This window comes from Maniola hyperantus, chromosome 11, assembly GCF_902806685.2.
Source record: "Maniola hyperantus chromosome 11, iAphHyp1.2, whole genome shotgun sequence".
In the NCBI taxonomy this organism is placed as follows: domain Eukaryota; kingdom Metazoa; phylum Arthropoda; class Insecta; order Lepidoptera; family Nymphalidae; genus Maniola; species Maniola hyperantus.
The window spans coordinates 7,214,582-7,233,901 of NC_048546.1; the positions used below are offsets into that span (position 1 = coordinate 7,214,582).

Sequence of the window (19,320 nt, forward strand, 5' to 3'; positions counted from 1 at the left end):
AGTCATAGGCATCAGCTAGTCAGCTAGTAATATAATAAAAGGAATAACCTTAATTTCAGACTTAGGGACGTGCTTAGGTTCAGGTGTGCTTAATGAAATTCAAAGTTCAAATATCTTTACTAGTATCATAACTCTATGATCTTAACTGAAGTTGATGTGTTGATTTAAGTATGATAATAATAATTAATCTATTTTACTTTTATACGTTACCTACTTTTATTCCTAACGTAGCAATGCTCTTACCTAAATTAATAATCTTCAAACAAAGGATCTACATAGCGTAGACTTAGAAGAGTTCAAATATGGCGGAACGAACATAACAGCGTTGAGGCTTCTCGATCCTGAAAGAGCTGAAGTACAGAGAGTGGTGCGAGATTGGGTTTACGACGAGGCGAGAAAGGGACGGAAGCTGCAACTAGGGCATACTTCGGCTAAGGTAATAAAATTTTATATTATGTAGGACACCGCAAACGTACGGACCATATGGACCGTATTTTTTATTACATAATTTTCTTTGTTCCAGGAAAACATGACTTTTATAAAGGTAAGTGAAGAATTTTAGCTTGATCAGTAATTCTATTAATTTTACTTTTGGAGTCTATTTTCATACGCAAAAATCTTAAATATTTCAGAAATGCCCAAATTAAAGATAATTTTAGATGTCACTTTACAAATCCGATTTTCAATTCCATTGAATCTGATGAATAATTTTATTAGATTGCAGAGCAGCTGCAAGCGTTGATTGAATTTAATATTTGAAATTTGAATAATAAATTTGAATCTATTTTAATTGATTTAGACATTATATTTCTTAATCTAATTATTGGTGACGAAAAGTCCTTTGCACGCCAATGTTACATTGATTACCAATATTTTGGTGATTCCCTAATATTACTACTACGTCGCGTACAATACCTACTGTTATCAGTTCTATGCGTACATTTGTAGTAGGTAACTATAAAAGAGCTTATCTCCTGCAGACGGAGACGGCGTTGATGTACGATGCGGTACATTTATTCGCTAAAGCGTTACACGACCTTGACACTTCGCAACAAATCGATGTGCGGCCGTTGTCGTGCGAGGCAGAGGACACGTGGCCCCATGGGTACAGTCTCATCAACTACATGAAAATTGTGAGTAGCTTTAAGGGCCTACGCATTTATTTGTTAAAGCGTTACACGACTTTGCACTTCGCAACAAATCGATGTGCGGCCGTTGTCATGTGAGGCAGAGGACGCGTGGCCCCATGGGTACAGCCTCATCAACTACATGAAAATTGTAACGCATTTATTTGCTAAAGCGTTACACGACCTCGACACTTCGGTTACGGTAACAGCTCCAGCGATAAAGATCAACAAGAACTGTCGGGAGACGATCTGCAGCTGTCTCCCCCCCACCTCAGCCACCCTCACAACGGGCTCTACGGGCAGCGGCACGCGCACTGCGCAGCTCGCAGTCTCAACCGCGACGCGTGTGCGAACTGACTCCCTTGAAAAAGGACCCCGGATGGGTTCGAAACTAGTCGGGCTAGTCGGGCGGACTAAATACGTGAGCACAGCCAGTGACAGATATAAATATATGATGCTAGCATTATTTATAAGTTATAACACATTAAAAAAAGATTTGAATGTCTGGTTTCTTTACAATGAAGTCATTTTAGTACGGACAAAGAATTAGTAAGTGAAGCATTGTCGGTGCTCGCTTTATCCGCTCAGCTCGGCCCGCCGCACACAATAGCTATCTTTCTACTTTCCTACCACGGAATCACTATTTCAGTATTATGTTACATTTACACTATTTGTGGGGAATCTAATTATTCTACGCGGAAGTATGAAATATTATCCTTACTTTTGGAACTGACGTAGTCTAGAACAATTTCGATAGACTAGTCTTTGTTAGTACCTTACACGTTTACCTTACTCGTAAATTGTGGAACCAATTCCCTTCAGCGGTGGTCCCAATAGATTCCAACGTGGGGTTAATTAAGCGGCGATTAATAAATTCCTGAAAAGCACGTCAATATTCACTTGTAAAAAACCCTACAGGGGCGGGTAAACGTCATGATGTGACATCTATAGGTAGAAGAAAACTTATATTTTCTTTCACAATATTTTCCTCCTTCGAGAACTTGTAACTTTTAATTTATATTAATGAACAGGTTGAAATGAAAGGCTTAACGGGAGTTATAAAGTTCGACCATCAAGGCTTCCGAAGTGACTTCACCCTCGATATAATCGAGCTGACTCGGGAAGGTCTCCAGAAGGCCGGCACTTGGAACTCGTCAGAGGGTGTCAATTATACGAGGTCTTACGGCGACAATCAGAAGCAGATAGTGGAAATACTTCAAAACAAGACGCTCATTGTCACTACAATTTTGGTAAGTTTTTGTTTACATTCGTTTTCATTTAAGGTTGTTGCACACAAAACAAAGCGTAAAATGGCAGCATGCACCGAGCACGATTGTGGCTGGATATTACATGGAAAACTTCCGTGGGTACTGGGTAGCGACAGAAGCTTATGACACGCACTACCGACGCGCCGCGCCGCGGCTGACTATAATAGAAAAAAAAAACCGGCCAAGTGCGAGTCAGGCTCGCGCAATGAGGGTTCCGTACTACAGTCGTATTTTTTCGACATATTGCAGGATAATTCAAAAACTATGACACATAAAATAAATAAAAATCTGTTTTTGAATGCACAGGTGAAGACCTTTCATATGATACCCCCACTTGATATAATTAACTTACTTAGAAAATTGAAAATACAATTAATTTCATGACCACAATTTAATTTTATTTTTTGTGTGATCTAACCCTAAATTCACGGTTTTCAGATGTTTTCCCAAATGTCAACTATATATAAGATTACCTACCTGCCAAGTTTCATGATTCTAGGTCAACGGGAAGTACGCTGTAGGTTTCTTGACAGACAGACGGACAGACAGACAGACAGACAGACAGACACACAGCCAGACAGACAACAAAGTGATCCTATAAGGGTTCCGTTTTTCCTTTTGAGGTACGGAACCCTAAAAATAGAAAATTTTCCTGATAACAAAAAAACATGTTTCCGAAAACAATTTTCTTAAGCTATGAAAAAATTGGGAAGGTTTTATGAACCTGATTTTTTTTCTTGAAAAACACGTCTTATTAATAAGTTAAATACTTAGTTAATATTAGGTAAAAATAACTTTGGTCAATTTTCTTAAAGTTAATAAATAATACGATTTCATTAAAATGTTTCTGCAAATAAAAAATCTTAAATCTTAGGACAACAACCTTTAATTTCAGAAAGATAAATAAAATAGGAATTATACCTAATGCTTGAATTAGTGCCCTTGTGGGCCGCTTAGGTAAAACTAATACATTTTGCGTAGGTGTGTTTTCTCTTCGTTGGCAACTTGGGATTCATTAGCAAATACATTAGAAGGATCGTTTAAATAGAATGTAAAACCGCGTCTATACCAGTAACATTTTATTTACCTCATATTGTGTTAAACGCTAGGCGGTTTAATCCTGACGCAGGCGGTTAGCATTGGGCCTCCAACTCGTGGGAATACCTAAACCAATTTTTTTAAAGTTATAAAATTTTAATTGTACCTATTATTATATAGTGAGTATTGTGTGATAGTCAATAATGCCAATTAAAATAAACATGGTAAATTGAACAAAAAAGATACTTAGCCAATTTAATTTATTAAATAAATTCGTGATTAATTATAAAGTTATTGTTTTTGGTATAAGTGTCATTATTACTACTGGCCTAGAGTTTCCAGTCTAGGCCTTCAAAGTGTTCAAATTTTGAGAAATTAGCAAATAAGTAAGTAACTTGCCACATAATCGTTACCACGCCGAGACGAAAGACCAAAAATGCAAAGGCTGGCAAAAAGTGCATTGACAATACACAATGATTATTCATTATCATTTATATTATCACCGAAAATGACACACCACGTAATTTTTTTTATATGGACGCAGGTTTAGTGGAGACATTATGGTACTGAAAGGTTTGAAAATTGTAAATGTAAGAACAATTTTATTCGTTGCTTTCGAGCTTCATTATTTCATGAGATTGGATTCATTTATTTAACGTTTATAAAACAGGTTATTAAGATGTTTACAGTTCATTTCACAGCTTAGGAATTTCACTCTTTAACTAATTAGGTACCTACAAAGTTATTACCTTTAAGTACCCCTTTTATTTACATTTTGATGTAGTTATGAATCATATTAATTAAACCCAACTGTAGGTAAATGCCTATAGAAGGTACGCGACACGTTGAGATGGCAATCGAGGTGGGGATGCCCCGTGTACCCACACAGCCCACGGGCTAACCCGGTGTGGGATAGCGCGGGTGACGCGCGCGTGTGCGGGGCGTCCCCCCGCCTCATACCCCGATTGCCATCTCGCACTGTCGCGTACTATACCTGTTGTTGGTGTATCAAAGGATTGCGGGATAACGCATACGAAATATGAATAAAAGTTTTCAGATTATTAGAATTGTAGAGTAAGTTTGAAATCGTTTTTTAATAATGAATATTCACTTTTTACTCTACATTATAAAAAGAGAATCGTTATTCATCAAAAAAACTTCAGCGCAAATTTCCAACGCCGACAATGACACTTCTTTCTTCCGGCGGATGCGAAAAAAATACGTACATTTCTCATTCGTAGAGCGCGCCATATTGCATGCGGAGAGAGGCGAGCGAGAAGCTGACAGGCAACGCGCAGTTCGAAGGCTACGCCATTGATCTCATCCACGAGATATCTAAAGTTCTGGGCTTCAATTACACATTCAAGCTTGCGCCCGACGGTCGATACGGCTCCTACAACAGGGAGACCAAAGAGTGGGACGGGATGATACGAGAGCTTCTCGAACAGCGGGCTGATGTGGCTATTGCTGATCTGACCATAACTTACGACAGGTGATTACACATTATTGAAATATTGGACATCGACCTTTAGAAAGAGATTTCGGCTTCGTAGAGCGTTGTCTCTGTCACTCATACCTTATGAGACCTTATTTGTTTTGACTCTCAATGACAACGCTCAAAGCTCTACGCAACCGCTATCTCTATTTCCAGCCGGGTACTGTACAAAACTAATACTTACCTACTATTGAAAAAATGTTTGAGCTATATGTGTCTGTTAAGTATCTAATTCTTAGGGATTTCACAGACTGAATGCGTTCACGCATCTGTAAATTATTACATTGTTTGACATACTACACGTATGAGCACGTGTTGTTTCTGGATTTAACAAGCTCATGCTTGTTAATTTTCAGGCTGCAGAAACACTAGACTTAGCATAGATTTGTCAAATTTAGGTGAAATATTATAACAGAATTACATAAACACCCATGTCTCGAATGAAAACTTACATTCAGGGCCCTGCAACCTAAGCACAATCACTACGATAAAACTATTTTAACTTTGCAACGCTTGTCCATAAAACAGCCGCAAGAAAAGTTTGTCGCACTGATTGCTTGCTTGGGCTGCAGATTATGTTGCATTGGTCAACCAAACACCATAACGCGCATGTATAACGCGAACGCAAAAGGCGTGAAAACACAATCGCAAAACGAGCGCGTGAATTTGTCTGTCTGTGAAATCCCTATAATTTATTTTTAAAATAACTTCTAATTTTAAAATCATTTCCTTTTTTTTAATTTTTGAGTAACACCTACCAATTCTGTCTTCACAGCAGCATATTTTATTACTTAGCCAAAAAGCCATTAATCAGTCAGTTAACTTAAAACGAATTTAAATGATTTCCCTTGAGTAACGGCACCTACATACAGTACGCTAAGCAATAAGCAGGTTTCTAATTAACAAGAAATTGCGCGAAAATACGTTTGTCGCGGCAAATCCTGAAATGTATGATATGAATTCTTAAGTTATTACGCTTTGTTATGCATTCTGCATTAGTAATCACAGTTTGAAATGGAAAATAACTTGTTTTGGAAACTGTGTCTATGCTATTTTATAAACAACGTTTTGTATACTATTTCTATAATCATATTATGATAAATGAATTATATTATGTATATTATGACTTCATGATAAAAATATACTAATCGTATAGTAAGGCCCAACGCCCACCAACCGCGTGGAGTGAAACCGAGCCATAGCATCTTTTTTTAACCAGCTCAAAACTAAACTTTATTTTTATTGAACGGAGCAAGACACGCCTGGGTGCGCTTAGTTGCATCGCTTGCCTTTTCAGTCTCTTCCGTGTTTTGTTTCATTAAAGAGCCATTGTCAAAAATACTCGACTCCAGTCCACTCCGAGAGTATGCAACGGGCCTTCATATACGTCGACCATAATAGGAAAACCGAACATTTAAAAATACCGTTTAAAAACAAAACCGAACGGTATTGGTTTCTAAATGAATAGAAGTTATATAAGTGCAAAATCAGTACCCTTATTATAAATGTGAAAGTGTGTTTGTTTGTTGGTTTATTGGTTTGTTGGTTTGTCCTTCAATCACGTCGCAACGGTGCAACTGATTGACGTGATTTTTTGCATGGGTATAGATAAAGACCTGGAGAGTGACATAGGCTACTTTTTATCCCAGAAAGTCATTGAGTTCCCACGGGATTTTTAAAAAACCTTATTCCACGCGGTTAAGTCGCGGGTATCAGCTAGTACGTACATAAATAAAATGTCATTTAGCATTTAGCACTGTCTATAATATCCCACGAATAGATATTAACGTCTGGCTCTATACCTATTAAGTATGCTCTATTGAAAATTCCACTTTCAATTTTCAGACATAAGGTTATTTTTACATCGAATTATTCGGAAAATCGTTCTATACACCTGCATTTTATTCGATTCCCAATGTAATAGGATACTTTATTGTGACAGGGAACAAGTGGTAGACTTCACAATGCCGTTTATGAATCTGGGGATATCCGTGCTTTACCGAAAACCTATAAAGCAGCCGCCAAACTTATTTTCGTTCCTCTCACCCCTTTCTTTGGATGTCTGGATTTACATGGCGACGGCGTATTTGGGTGTATCTGTTCTACTATTTATACTTGCCAGGTACGTAAATTACACTACCTACTATTATATTATTTTCAACTTTAATCCCCTACGTATAGCTCACATAGCTCGGAGGACCATTAAACGTTGGAGTACCAACTTCCAAGGTACCTACCTTCTCGATTGACGACCTTGCATTGCAAAACTCAGTTATGGTAGACCCCTTATTACGTGGATGGTGGATATACACCCCTGGAAGCCACTGTGAACAAACGGTGCAAGACTGTGGAGTGAAGAAAAAGCATTTGAGGTCCAGATATGTCCCACACTTGACGTCTATTGATATTTGAAAGACTAGAGTGATGACAACGATGAATTATTTTGAAATTTTCGAAACGGCTTAAAGTATAATATTTATATATTACTTGAAAATATAGACAGGTCGAGATGGCAATCGGGGTATGAGGCGGGGCGGCCCCACCGGCCATCCCGATTGCCATCTCGACCTGTCGCGTACTAACTATACTTACATCGAAGTCAGTAATCCAGTAATCTTTCTTTCTTTGTTCTCGTCAACTTTTACTGTTTCGATAATATTAGGTTTAGTCCGCGACAGGTAGAGATGGCAATCGGGGTATGAGACGGGGGACACCCCGCACACTCGCACGTCACCCGCGCTCGTTCGCACCGGGTTAACGCGGGGGCTGTGCGGATGTGCGGGGCGTTCTCTCCTCGATTGCCATCTCGACCTGTCGCGTACTATAAGTATTCTTCAAACGAACTTGTATTATTGATTACCTACTGTTTAATTTCTTACAATATAATAAAGTTAATAAAGGCCGACAACGAAACATGTTGAAACTTTCTTCTGCTCATTGAATAAAGCCATAAATCAGGTAAGTGTAGAGATATTATCTTCTAGTCAATAATTAACTTAGATGCAAATGGGAATAAGATGCTATTTCAGCCTTTTCATTCCTTCCTTAAACTCTATTGCTATTATAAGTATATAGGTACTTTCACAATTTTAATTACTAATTTGATTCTTACATGAATAAAAACTATAAAAATTAATTTTATAAAAAACTAGCGACCGCCCGGCTTCGCACGGGTAGCTTATTACAATTTTCGTAGTAGTTTTTTTTAAAAATAAAATGCCTATGTCACTTAAGGATAATGTAGCTTTCTATTGGTGAAAGAATTTTCAAAATCGGTTCAGTAGTTCCAGAGATTACCCCTGCAGAGAAACTTACAAATTTTACCTCTTCACAATATAAGTATAAATAAACTTTACTTTTATATAAAAGACTTGAAGAAGCGAATGCAATCTATTATATTTTCTTGTTCGAGCCGCTAATAAACCTCAAACTTCAACTATCTTAGACCTACTGTAAACTTATCCTACTTCATCCCAGAGAGATATTATACCTATTACTAGAGATTGCAATGGCGTCAACGGTGGTATAAGAACACTACTTGTGCTTTCGTTATCCAGAAAATTGGCACTAGATCTGCTTTAACTGACCAACGGGGTGATTCACTAACTCAATGTCTAACACTGAATGATAGCCACCGAGCTCATTTGACATTGGTTGGTACATTGTTGCTTCACTGAGTGAAAACAAAATAATTTTCCGCTAAAAATAAATGTTTAATGAGCTCAGTGTCAGACACCGAGTACTTAAGCGAATCAGTAGGCTGGACCTGTTAATAATATCGCTTCCTATGATGCAAATTCTCACAGTAATTATTAAGAAGAAAATAGGTGAATATATACATATAAATGACCATACGTACTTTTAGGTACGTTTTACAATAATTAGGTGAAGGTGCTATTTTGACGCCTATAAGGTATAATTGCTCCAGAAGTTCTAGAAAAAACGTTTTATATCCACTTATCGCAATAGTGACTAAAGACTTCATTCAATAGGTTCACCCCATACGAATGGCATCAAACACACACGCCGGATGGTGAGAAAATGGAAAATATTTTCTCACTCGCCAACTGTTTGTGGTTTGCGATCGGATCCCTAATGCAACAGAGCTGTGACTTTCTGCCCAAGTAAGATACAATAGAACATCTATGGCACTGATGCTCAATGCACTTGATTTAGTTCAAGTGTCCTTTGTATCAGGATTTGAGTGACCTCAGCGAAGTCCACAGGAAACCAATATCTGAAACTATCTTGAATCTTTTGCATTTCTTCAATATCATTTTATTTACAACCTATTAATTCGAGTTCTAAAACACAATTATTTCTGATAGCCAAAATATGAATAAAAAACGTATTTATCATCAACTTATGATATAACATTTCATAGATACACTTCATAATTTTAACTTTCAAGAAAATGATATTTTAGGTACTATATTATGGTGTAAAAAAATATTCGTCAATCTAAACAGCAGTTACATACCTACCTTCTTAATTTACTTCTTTGTAATATTGCCAAAGATTTTTCTTCGTGCAAAACAAGAGTCATGACTCCTTTCCGTTAATCACATTAATGGCAGGAGTACTCATGGAATAATAATGCGGTGGGCTCCCAGATCCTTCCGCATACAACTCACTTAGAAAGCAAGATTTCGATTCTTAGGGATCTGGTGCAATAGCGTTGTCCAAATTTAAATTTGGCCGAAGAACAGCAAAATAATTCAAGATGTTAAGGATTAAAAAGGGCATATTTGGGCGCAGGTTCAGCCCGTACGAGTGGGACAGCCCTCGGAACTGCCTTGACGAGCCGCCGGTGCTGGAGAATCAGTTCACACTGTTGAACTCGCTGTGGTTCACTATCGGGTCCTTGATGCAGCAAGGTTCGGATATCGCACCGAAGTAAGTCAACACTAGTGATGTTACGGATGTCTTGTAAACCAATCGAAATTAAAATCAAAAAGAAAAATACGATATAAATAAAAAACTCAAGAGCGTGTAAAGTTTACGCGCGGTTGAAGTAAAACCTCTTTGACGCTGATTAATTTTTTTGAATCGGACTAAATTGAGAACCTCCTCCTTTTAAAAGTTGTGTTACAACTATTTAGTAGTTTGAAAATGTGTCGTGGTAAATAAAAAACATAACTTTTAATCTTTTACACTAACTAGGTACATATCTTGGTATACCTACTTAAAACACTTCAAAGCAAAATGGCGATTCCAAAGTAGAATTTTTGTTTGGCGATCATTTCGAATATAAATGCAACATTCGCGTTCGATAAAGATCTGAGTTACTTTTACATCACGCCTAAAGCAGTTTTCCTTTGAAAAATATTACGAAAATACCTAAAAACTATAATTACTTAAGTAAAATTAAATTGTGTGTTTATCTTAGTTTATCGAAATATAACAATTTCAAATGCAATTGAAAAACACAGGCCGCAATTCAGCCCTATTTTAATGACATTCATTTAAATACACACTGGGGCCGATTCTCTAGTACACAATCTCTAAACTAAACTAAATTAACAGGTCTAAATCTAGTGCTTTCCTTTTCCGCAAGCAACATTATGAAAGGGATAGCAATAGGTTTAGACGTGATATTTTAGTTTAGTTTAGAGATTGTGTACAAAGGAATTAGCCACAATGATTGTTCAACGTAACATAAACATTACAGAAACAAACGCGAAACTAATCACAATTTCAGATTCAAAATTGAAAGCTCTGTAACATCCCTAGTCAAAACGACAATAATTGACAACATTATAAATAACCAAAATTGCGCGTTAATAAAATTATTCTCAAAGGGCTGAAGTCATCGACCTATATAATATGTATAATAGAAGTTTTGCTCCCTATACATTATAAACTATCGCTTCCACTTGCGGAGATCGTAACAACTTCCTTGCGCTAATTAGCTTCAAAGCGACCGCAGCCCTTTGTGAATATCAAGCTTCGGTAGACGACCGACCAATCTAAATAGAGGCGTGCTAGGAATCTCAACTACTATATGGGGTTTCACTATAGTTAGCTTGAATTTTGTAATTTAGTTGCTAAATTGAAATAGGTTCTCATTGCACGTAATATTTTGAGCTTTGATAGTATCCATAGCTTGCTGCATCAAGTTTAAAATGTAGTTAAAATCGTTGTGTTCAATATTCATTGTGACTTCATTAATAATGGACTTTAGTCTTAAACAAATCGTATGATAAAAGCCCTGTTCTGTATATAGGGTGTTTTGCCCGAAATCTGGAACTTTGCACGAGCTTTATGATGTGCTCGTATTCGCAAGAAACGTGGCCTGTTTAATATACTTACTGTAGTTTACTTGACTATTTATTTTGGTAATGCCAGTGGGCGGGCAGAACTCATTTTATAGAACGGAGGCTCTTAGACTGCATCCAGACTGATGGGTTAACACGTAAAAAGCAACAATTTATAAGTTAATACAGCATAATTAAGATAAGAACTTAGGTAAGTTGCAATGAAGTGTCGCAAATGAGAGGCTTAGTTTTATAGTTAGACACTTATAAAAATTGTTATACAACTGAGCTATTTTTAAAAAGTAACACTAGTGCCTTCTGCGTTGCTAATAAATGAAACAACGGAGTTATGGAGGGTGTCTGAATTAAGTACGTTTTTGGGCGGGCGGATGACGCGGAAACAGGTAGGAACTTGAAATTGTCTCGAGTACCTTTCGCTTTCATCATGAGTACCTGCTATTGTGCTGAGTGTGCATTTTTACAGTTTACATTTGAAAAACTAATGTTGATGACTGATGTTCTTATGATAAAAAGCGGTGGTGGACTGGCATCCTATCTAGAGTCTATACCTATGTTATTAATTTCGTAAATTAACAACATAGGTATAGACTATAGTATTAAAGTAAAAGACACAAAAGGCAATGCTATACTTAACCATCAGTTTGGTTGCATTTTATAAAATAAATAATTCTTCTCCTACCTACTCTTCGTCAGCATATTGTAAATGAAAAAAGTAATATTTTTTGATAAGGAACATTTACTTACTTGGTTTTAACTATAAATTTTGAACCTATTATTTAGAGCTGTATCAACCCGGATGGTAGCAGGGATGTGGTGGTTTTTCACATTGATCATGATATCTTCTTACACGGCTAATTTGGCCGCTTTTCTGACTGTTGAAAGAATGGATTCGCCGATAGAAAGTGCAGAAGATTTGGCTAAGCAAACTAAAATCAAATATGGAGCTTTAAAAGGAGGCTCTACGGCAGCATTCTTTAGGGTAAGTGATGTGTGGTAAGAACTTTAAACTTTAAAAAAAAATTGACATTTCTGAATGTAGTCTTGATCATGCCGAATAAGATAATAGGAGAAAAGCATTAGTAAATTATGCCAGAACTGTTTAAATCCACAAGGATCTCATTAAAGGGATAAACGGTTAAAGTGCCGTAATTTATAGTTTAAAAACTCAATAGCGGGGACTTGCAATTCGATATTTTTAAACTTTAACTATCACTATTGAACCTGCGCAGAAAAAACCTCCTGTAGAGGCGCCAGGTTTTTTACAAGCTTTTTTATTTTTCTGTTCAGGCTTTATACGGATGGATTTTACTATAATAAGGCGTAACAGATATATGTAGTTGTCTGCCTACCTATAAAATTTTTTCTTTCAACTTTTATACCAGGATTCAAACTTCTCGACATACCAGCGTATGTGGTCATTCATGGAGTCAGCTCGCCCTACGGTATTCACTAGCAGTAACAAGGAGGGGGAAGAGAGAGTCATGAGAGGGAAAGGCGGTTACGCCTACCTCATGGAGTCTACCACCATCGAGTACGTGGTTGAAAGGAATTGTGATCTCACCCAAGTTGGCGGGATGTTAGACTCAAAGGGATACGGAATTGCTATGCCACCAAGTGAGTTATGATAAATTTACTTTGTCACCTAACTAGCAGTCACCTGCGATCTCATCCGCATTGGATTAACCTAAATGTGTTATACTTAAACAAAATATCAACGTGCCTCACGAAAATGGCAAAATTATTTATAATGATACACAGCTAAAAGCGGACTGTATCTTTTTTATTAAAAAAAATGATTAAAAGCTCTGCTGTAAAATAAAAAAGGGTTAATTGGTGGTTGGAAAATTATAAGAAAGTATGAAGGTATGAAAAAGAAATATTTTTATTGCAGTCTTGCGGGAAAACCGAAATTTGACGCTAATGAAATAGCCGGCAATCGCCTAGTGTTACAAAAAAGTTAAATTAAAGGTTGAATTAATTTATTATCATGAAGTTAATTAAATGAGTAAAGTTTGAAAATTCAGCTTCCATGTATGTTTGTGTCAGCAAAACTTGAAAAGTAATCCATCAAAGATTGACTTGAAATTTCACATCTATAATGAGAGTGTTTTCTAGTCCAATACTACCGTAATCACGTTTCTCTGATGATTGAAATAATATTTTTTAGATTATAATTCGTGGATGCTTTGATGAAACCATGGCTTATGCTCTGTAAAATTATATTTAGGAATATTTTATGGACGCATAAAATTCAAATAAAGTGTATTTTATTTATACCCCGTTCGGTAACACTATGGTATAAATATTTATTTTATAATTGGGTCTGTGACCCTCTCGCTAAGTTCAAACGCTCTATACAGTAAGATATTTTCTTTTAAAATAAGCATACCACGTATTCACGAAAAGCAAATATCTACTGACCTAAAATTCGAGCTGTAAGCCATAAAATCTTTAAGGCTTTTTAAGGTCTTTAAGGTTTTATTGACTTCATAAGGTATTTTGCTTTGCCGTTTTCATAGCCGTGCTGTTTTAAAAAGGAAAAAGAGCGAATTATTTCCGGTCATGGGGCTAACGACGTGTGCTTACGTTTGTAGATTCACCTTACCGTACGGCCATTAGCGGGGCAGTTTTGAAATTGCAAGAGGAGGGAAAATTGCATATATTAAAAACAAAATGGTGGAAAGAGAAACGTGGCGGTGGATCATGTAGAGTGAGTCAAAATTTGTTATTATCCTATTTATAATTTGTATGAGCCTTTTTACCTACACTTCAATGATATTTCTAAGTAATGTTTGATAGGTACATTTCTATCAAAAATTGCGAAACCGGCAGAATTCGAACCTATACTAATTTCACAGTTCATTCATTCAATTAGTTAGACTAACATTTAAGTTGCGGGCGAAGTGATTATTTAAAGTGCCAAAGTAAAGTAACTCATGGAAACGTGAATTTATCTTTACTTATATTATTCATACTAGAAAAATGATTTACTTTACAGCCTTTTCAAGATTTTTAGAACTTTTATAAAATGTACTTAATATTAAAATTATGAAAAATATATCGAACGAGCATCTTTCGCTGACAGACTTGCAAAGTACAAACTTAAATGCATTCTTTCAACTAGGATGAAACATCAAAGTCATCGTCAACTGCAAACGAGTTGGGCCTAGCGAATGTCGGCGGTGTATTTGTGGTCCTAATGGGTGGCATGGGCGTCGCGTGCGTCATCGCCGTCTGCGAGTTTGTGTGGAAGTCGCGTAAGGTTGCTGTCGATGAACGGGTATGTTACAGTCAAAACTCTAATCCGGTCAAAACTACTTTCAACTAAAAAACAGTAAAAAGTTCTTTTAAAAATGGGTTGCTCAAAAGTAGTTTTGACTTCAAATTCTTCATTAAGTTCACAAATAATGCATAACATTTTGTTAAATTAATATTATAGCTCTGCGACGGTTTGCTCGAGCACTATAATTCCTCTATCTCCGTCATAATCCTTATTTCTGAAGATCGTGTTTTTCTCTACTAATCACATAATGGGGATTTGTTTTTTTTTATATAGTTCGATTTTGGCAATAAGTTGACGATTATCATTTTATCAACGCTAGTGATAATAACGGTTCCGAACGGCTTGGGCTTGCCGATGCACGAAGGGATAAAAGCCTGATTCATACCTTCAAATTGTGTGGGAAAAGTATTCGAGCATAACGTCCGTCATGGGTTAACCTTAACGTGTATATTCAACGGGTCCTAGAGAAGTTGGTACCTACATAATTTTTTGGAGCATAGATGCTCCAAAAAAAAAGATTCCGACGAATTGATAACCTCCTTCTTTTTTTGAAGTCGGTTAAAAATCAATGCACATCGAAAGCCAGACCAATAACTTACAAACGTTTTGCTGTGTCCAAATAGGACAACTTTCGTTTTAAAAAGTTTTAACATTATTTTATTGCTAACACTTTTATAACCTAATTTATTTATTTTATTTATTTTCAAAAGAATTCTTATCATTCCCTTCATTAAATTACATAGTTCTGGAAGTTCCAAGTCAACTGTGAAAGTTTGGGAAGACGTAATTAGGTCTTGTTTGTTCTTTAATAATTAATTTTCTGTTCCTTGAAATAATATTAGTTAACAAACACAATTTACTTTGTTCTAGGTTTATTTTTAAAACTCCTAGGTAAAGTTTTCTTTTATATTGACACGTTTTTAAGTAATCGCTAGAGAGCTTAGACATAAATATAACTGACTAATTATTAATTAGGTGATGCCAGACTAGTAATTAGCAGGGTCCATACTGAACGCCGAAGCCTCACGAGGCTTTGCTTTACCCGGCAGCACAGGCGGTGTAAACGGGCCTCGATTAAGGCTTGAAAATCTGACTATTTTTCAGCTCCGGAGTCGAGTTTCGATACTCGGCGTTCCAAGTCCGGAGTTCCGAAGTTTCGAAGCTTCATTGAAAAAACAAATATGATTAAATAATGCGTTTGATTCAAATATTTCTTGCGCTTAAATGAATTTTCAAGTTTGTTAGGCATGAAAAAACACAAATTAGTTTTATGACGATTCACTAACCCAGTGTTCAACTATGAATCCAGCGAGCTCATTTGACATTGGTTGGTTCTACATTGGTGCTTCACTGAATGGTATTAAAATGATTTTTCGTAAAACTACCTTCAGTGGATTAAAAATAAATGTCAAACGAACTCGGTGGTTATCATTCATTGTTGAGTCAGCGAATCACCCCGCCGCGCCGCGCCGCTGGTAAAATTAATATGAAAATCTAAACTCCAGTTATGTTCACGACAACTCCGGTTTTAGAAACGAAATCTATCGCAACTCCGGAATAGGGAGTTCAAGCCCCAGCGTCGATCGAGATAAATCCGTCCACGGGGCAAGCGCACTGCTGGACAAGGCAAAAGCCTCAAAGTCTGCCGCGCTAAGTATGTACTCTGCTTTGCTGCTACACAGAGTTGTCAATTATCATAATAATTATTTATTGTTTGTAACACAAAACTATTATAATTTTAGAGAACCCTAAAGAATAAACCATTATGTTCTTACTGACTTGACATTCATAATAATCTCTAGCAGCACTTCATTTGCCAATCTTCCTGTTGTCGCAAAATATTACCTTGGTTTGACGTGCTGGATAGATTTAAAGAAGCGACCTAGTTTTGAAAACGGTCCTGAAAATATCCCACCTATAAAAATATTGCATAATTTTCACTCAGCAAACCGATGAAGCGCCATACTCTATTATCACTTTCACGAAACAAAGCAGCATGAGCTGCGATTCCTATATTTTCAACCTACTATGTACGAGTATTTCTATGTACCTACTTTTTATGTGCTTGGTTTGGCAACTTTTATTGTAGGCAATGGTAAATCACTTTCACCTAGAAACAAAACCACACCTGTTTTCTATGAATAATGACACCTTTTCAGTTTTCACGGAATTTTCATGCTTTCCCGCTTTTCAAAATAATGTTATGGAGATAGCAGTATAGTTGAATATTATGGTGCGTCCAGATTATATAACATGGTTTCATAAAACGTGTTTCATAGTGTTATAACATTTTCAGTAGTCGTGTTAATAATCTTTCGAAACTTGTTATTCATTATCTGCACGCACCTTTATAGAGCCTAAGTATCTTAAAATAGACAAAAGCTAGTACTTAACAAAGTATAATTCAACTGTGTTACAAATCCTTTTATCTGTTAATTGTTGTTATCTGTTTCACCGCCGCCGGGAACGCAGAAGGAAGAGGTAAATTATTTTAAAGCGCTTTCTTTCGTCCCCAGTGTTTTACTCGTACATTTCACCATTTAATTTGTTTATTCAGGCTTCGCTTTGTTCGGAAATGGCATCTGAGCTTCGGTCTGCTTTGAAGTGTCCAAGCGGCGGAGGGAGCGGGGGGACAGGCGGCGCGAGGGAGGGCGCTGACTCCCCGTACTTGCACTACGGGTTCAGTACAAAAAGCCAACTACACTAGCGCCCAGACTCGGCCTCCTCGCCCCCGAGCGATGTGTAGGCTCCACAGACTGTACGCAACCCCATTCAGAGGTCAACTCGAAGTGTCATATGAGATGATAGCTGCCAGACCGACACGACACGACTCGACGCGGCGACAACACACACCGTCTCGTTCTCGTACCGTAGCATGTAAATAAACCATATCGTATAAATGTGCGTTAGCTAGACACGTAACTGCAAGCTTGACAAACCTGCGTGATCAATCACATTGTGCAAGCATGCTTTAGCGTTTGTATACCTTCCAACAAGCAAAATGCTTGCACAACATGATTTGTCATGCAAACTTGTGAAGCTTTTAGTTACGTGTGTAACTAGCTTTACGGTTTTAAGATACAATAATAATGTTGTGAAATTTTATGTGTTTAAAAATGTGTTGTAGAGATATTTATTTCTAATAGTGAAATATTGATGCCAATATTTATTATTTGTACCTAACATGGTGCAATTAAGTTAATGTATTTGTAAATATTATTGCTATAATAATTGTCATTTCATATACCTACCTAAGTAGTGAATTTGATAAATATATTAAGTCTCGAATGTAAATAATTCATTTCCTGTATAGTGAGAAGTACCTATATATACGTATATATATTTTCATCATTGAATATGATACAATAATCTTTTGGATACACTGTCGATTTTTAATATTTGGATAACAAGATTATTTAGCGATAAGAACTGTATGTGTAGTGATAATGATACATTACTTACAGGCTTAATTCAAACAGACAACTTCAAAAATCGCTATAAGTAGTGTTGTTTATTTTTAAGTCTGCCACTGCCCGTGAACCGACAGCTTACTATCCGGCCATCCTATGTACTTTATCATGGTTGTGCACCGAAGGAGACTATTGTGGATATGATCCATGATGAAATTCAAAAGCTATCATTAATTCAAATAAAATATTCCAATAGAAAATAGTATTTTAACTTACTTTAGAGGCGATACGATTAATGTGGCCTGTGTGAACTAAGGTTAAGTTTAAGATATGAATTCAAATTGACCACAATATTAAAAATAATGTCATAATCTTAATATTATACACGTAAATCTCGTAAGTTCTCTGTAAATTCGTAAATTATGCTGTACCTATTATGTCAGCGCCACATGGCTGGCTGAGTGACGGGAAGCTACGAGAACTTCGACAAAGTGAGCATGACCAAACACGGGGGTGTAGACGGGGCTTTAGACATAACAATGACCATAAAAAAATGCCGTGTTGTACAGTGATTGTTTGCTATGACTATGGCGAAGTGAATTAGAGTGAGGTAACTCTCGGTATGATGGGCTAGAGGTGACGTAAAATCAAAGTCGTTTCATAGCCTGCTTAGTCTGCTACATTTGACGCCTGCCAGTGTAGGTGAAGCCTCGACAAGTACAAGTTTAATAACTATCGTGAACTGTGACTGTGGTGATAACAGTAAAATGTAGATCATTGCTTGCCTAGGCTTGCCAAATGCCAAGAGTCTCGGCTACCGTGTGGGACTCAAACACAAACAGTGCCAAAAAAGCAGAGTCTGAACAGTTTGACCTCCTAGAGCTCGTTAAGTTAGTTAGTTAGTTATTTAGACATAACTAACTAATCGATCCGAAGTAATGTGAACCAGCTTAAATTAATTTACCCTCAATAATGAATAATCAATGTTGATGATAACATTATTTATATAGAAACTAAAGCAATCGATAATGTCAGCTCATATTGTGCCAATTCAATTATCCTCTTTGAAATATTTTGTAAGTTTACATAATATAAAGGTTATTATAAAAATTAAACCGTTTTATTTAATAATATCTTATTTTTCCTTTCACCCATACTACTTTTAAGACGATAGCTTCTATAAACAAGAAATATAGTTATAGTAGGGGTATAACTATACCTACATACCTTACTTTTGACTTACTTAGGTAGTGATTTATCTAGGTAGGTACATTAAATAGTAAATACTAGCAAATTACATAGCACGCGTTGCAATGCATCTCGCGCGTCATTTTATTACTTACTAGCTGATGCCCGCGACTTCGTCCGCATGGAATTAGGTTTTTAAAAATCCCGTGGGAACTTAAAGACTTTCTGGGATA

The 19,320-nt window shown here is 36.6% G+C and overlaps 1 protein-coding gene across 5 annotated transcripts in view; it reads left to right on the forward strand.

Annotated features, from left to right (window-relative positions):
• Nucleotides 1–18,473, forward strand: part of KaiR1D (Kainate-type ionotropic glutamate receptor subunit 1D) — a 38,698-nt gene extending 20,225 nt beyond the window's left edge. The window contains exons 7-19 of one of the 5 annotated variants that reach the window (XM_034973413.2): nucleotides 269–436; nucleotides 524–544; nucleotides 981–1,133; nucleotides 2,159–2,377; nucleotides 4,675–4,925; nucleotides 6,871–7,050; nucleotides 8,921–9,052; nucleotides 11,987–12,185; nucleotides 12,589–12,820; nucleotides 13,801–13,916; nucleotides 14,331–14,486; nucleotides 16,962–16,970; nucleotides 17,047–18,473. In XM_034973413.2, coding sequence (XP_034829304.1) covers nucleotides 269–436; nucleotides 524–544; nucleotides 981–1,133; nucleotides 2,159–2,377; nucleotides 4,675–4,925; nucleotides 6,871–7,050; nucleotides 8,921–9,052; nucleotides 11,987–12,185; nucleotides 12,589–12,820; nucleotides 13,801–13,916; nucleotides 14,331–14,486; nucleotides 16,962–16,970; nucleotides 17,047–17,196 — 1,986 coding nt within the window. In that variant the 3' untranslated portion in view covers nucleotides 17,197–18,473. Of the gene's footprint in view, nucleotides 1–268; nucleotides 437–523; nucleotides 545–980; nucleotides 1,134–2,158; nucleotides 2,378–4,674; nucleotides 4,926–6,870; nucleotides 7,051–8,920; nucleotides 9,053–9,686; nucleotides 9,825–11,986; nucleotides 12,186–12,588; nucleotides 12,821–13,800; nucleotides 13,917–14,330; nucleotides 14,487–15,359; nucleotides 15,381–16,961; nucleotides 16,972–17,046 lie in introns of those variants that run through there. The other 4 variants (XM_034973412.2, XM_034973417.2, XM_034973416.2 and 1 more) reach the window with 4 other exon arrangements.
• The last annotated feature ends 847 nt before the right edge of the window (nucleotides 18,474–19,320 follow it).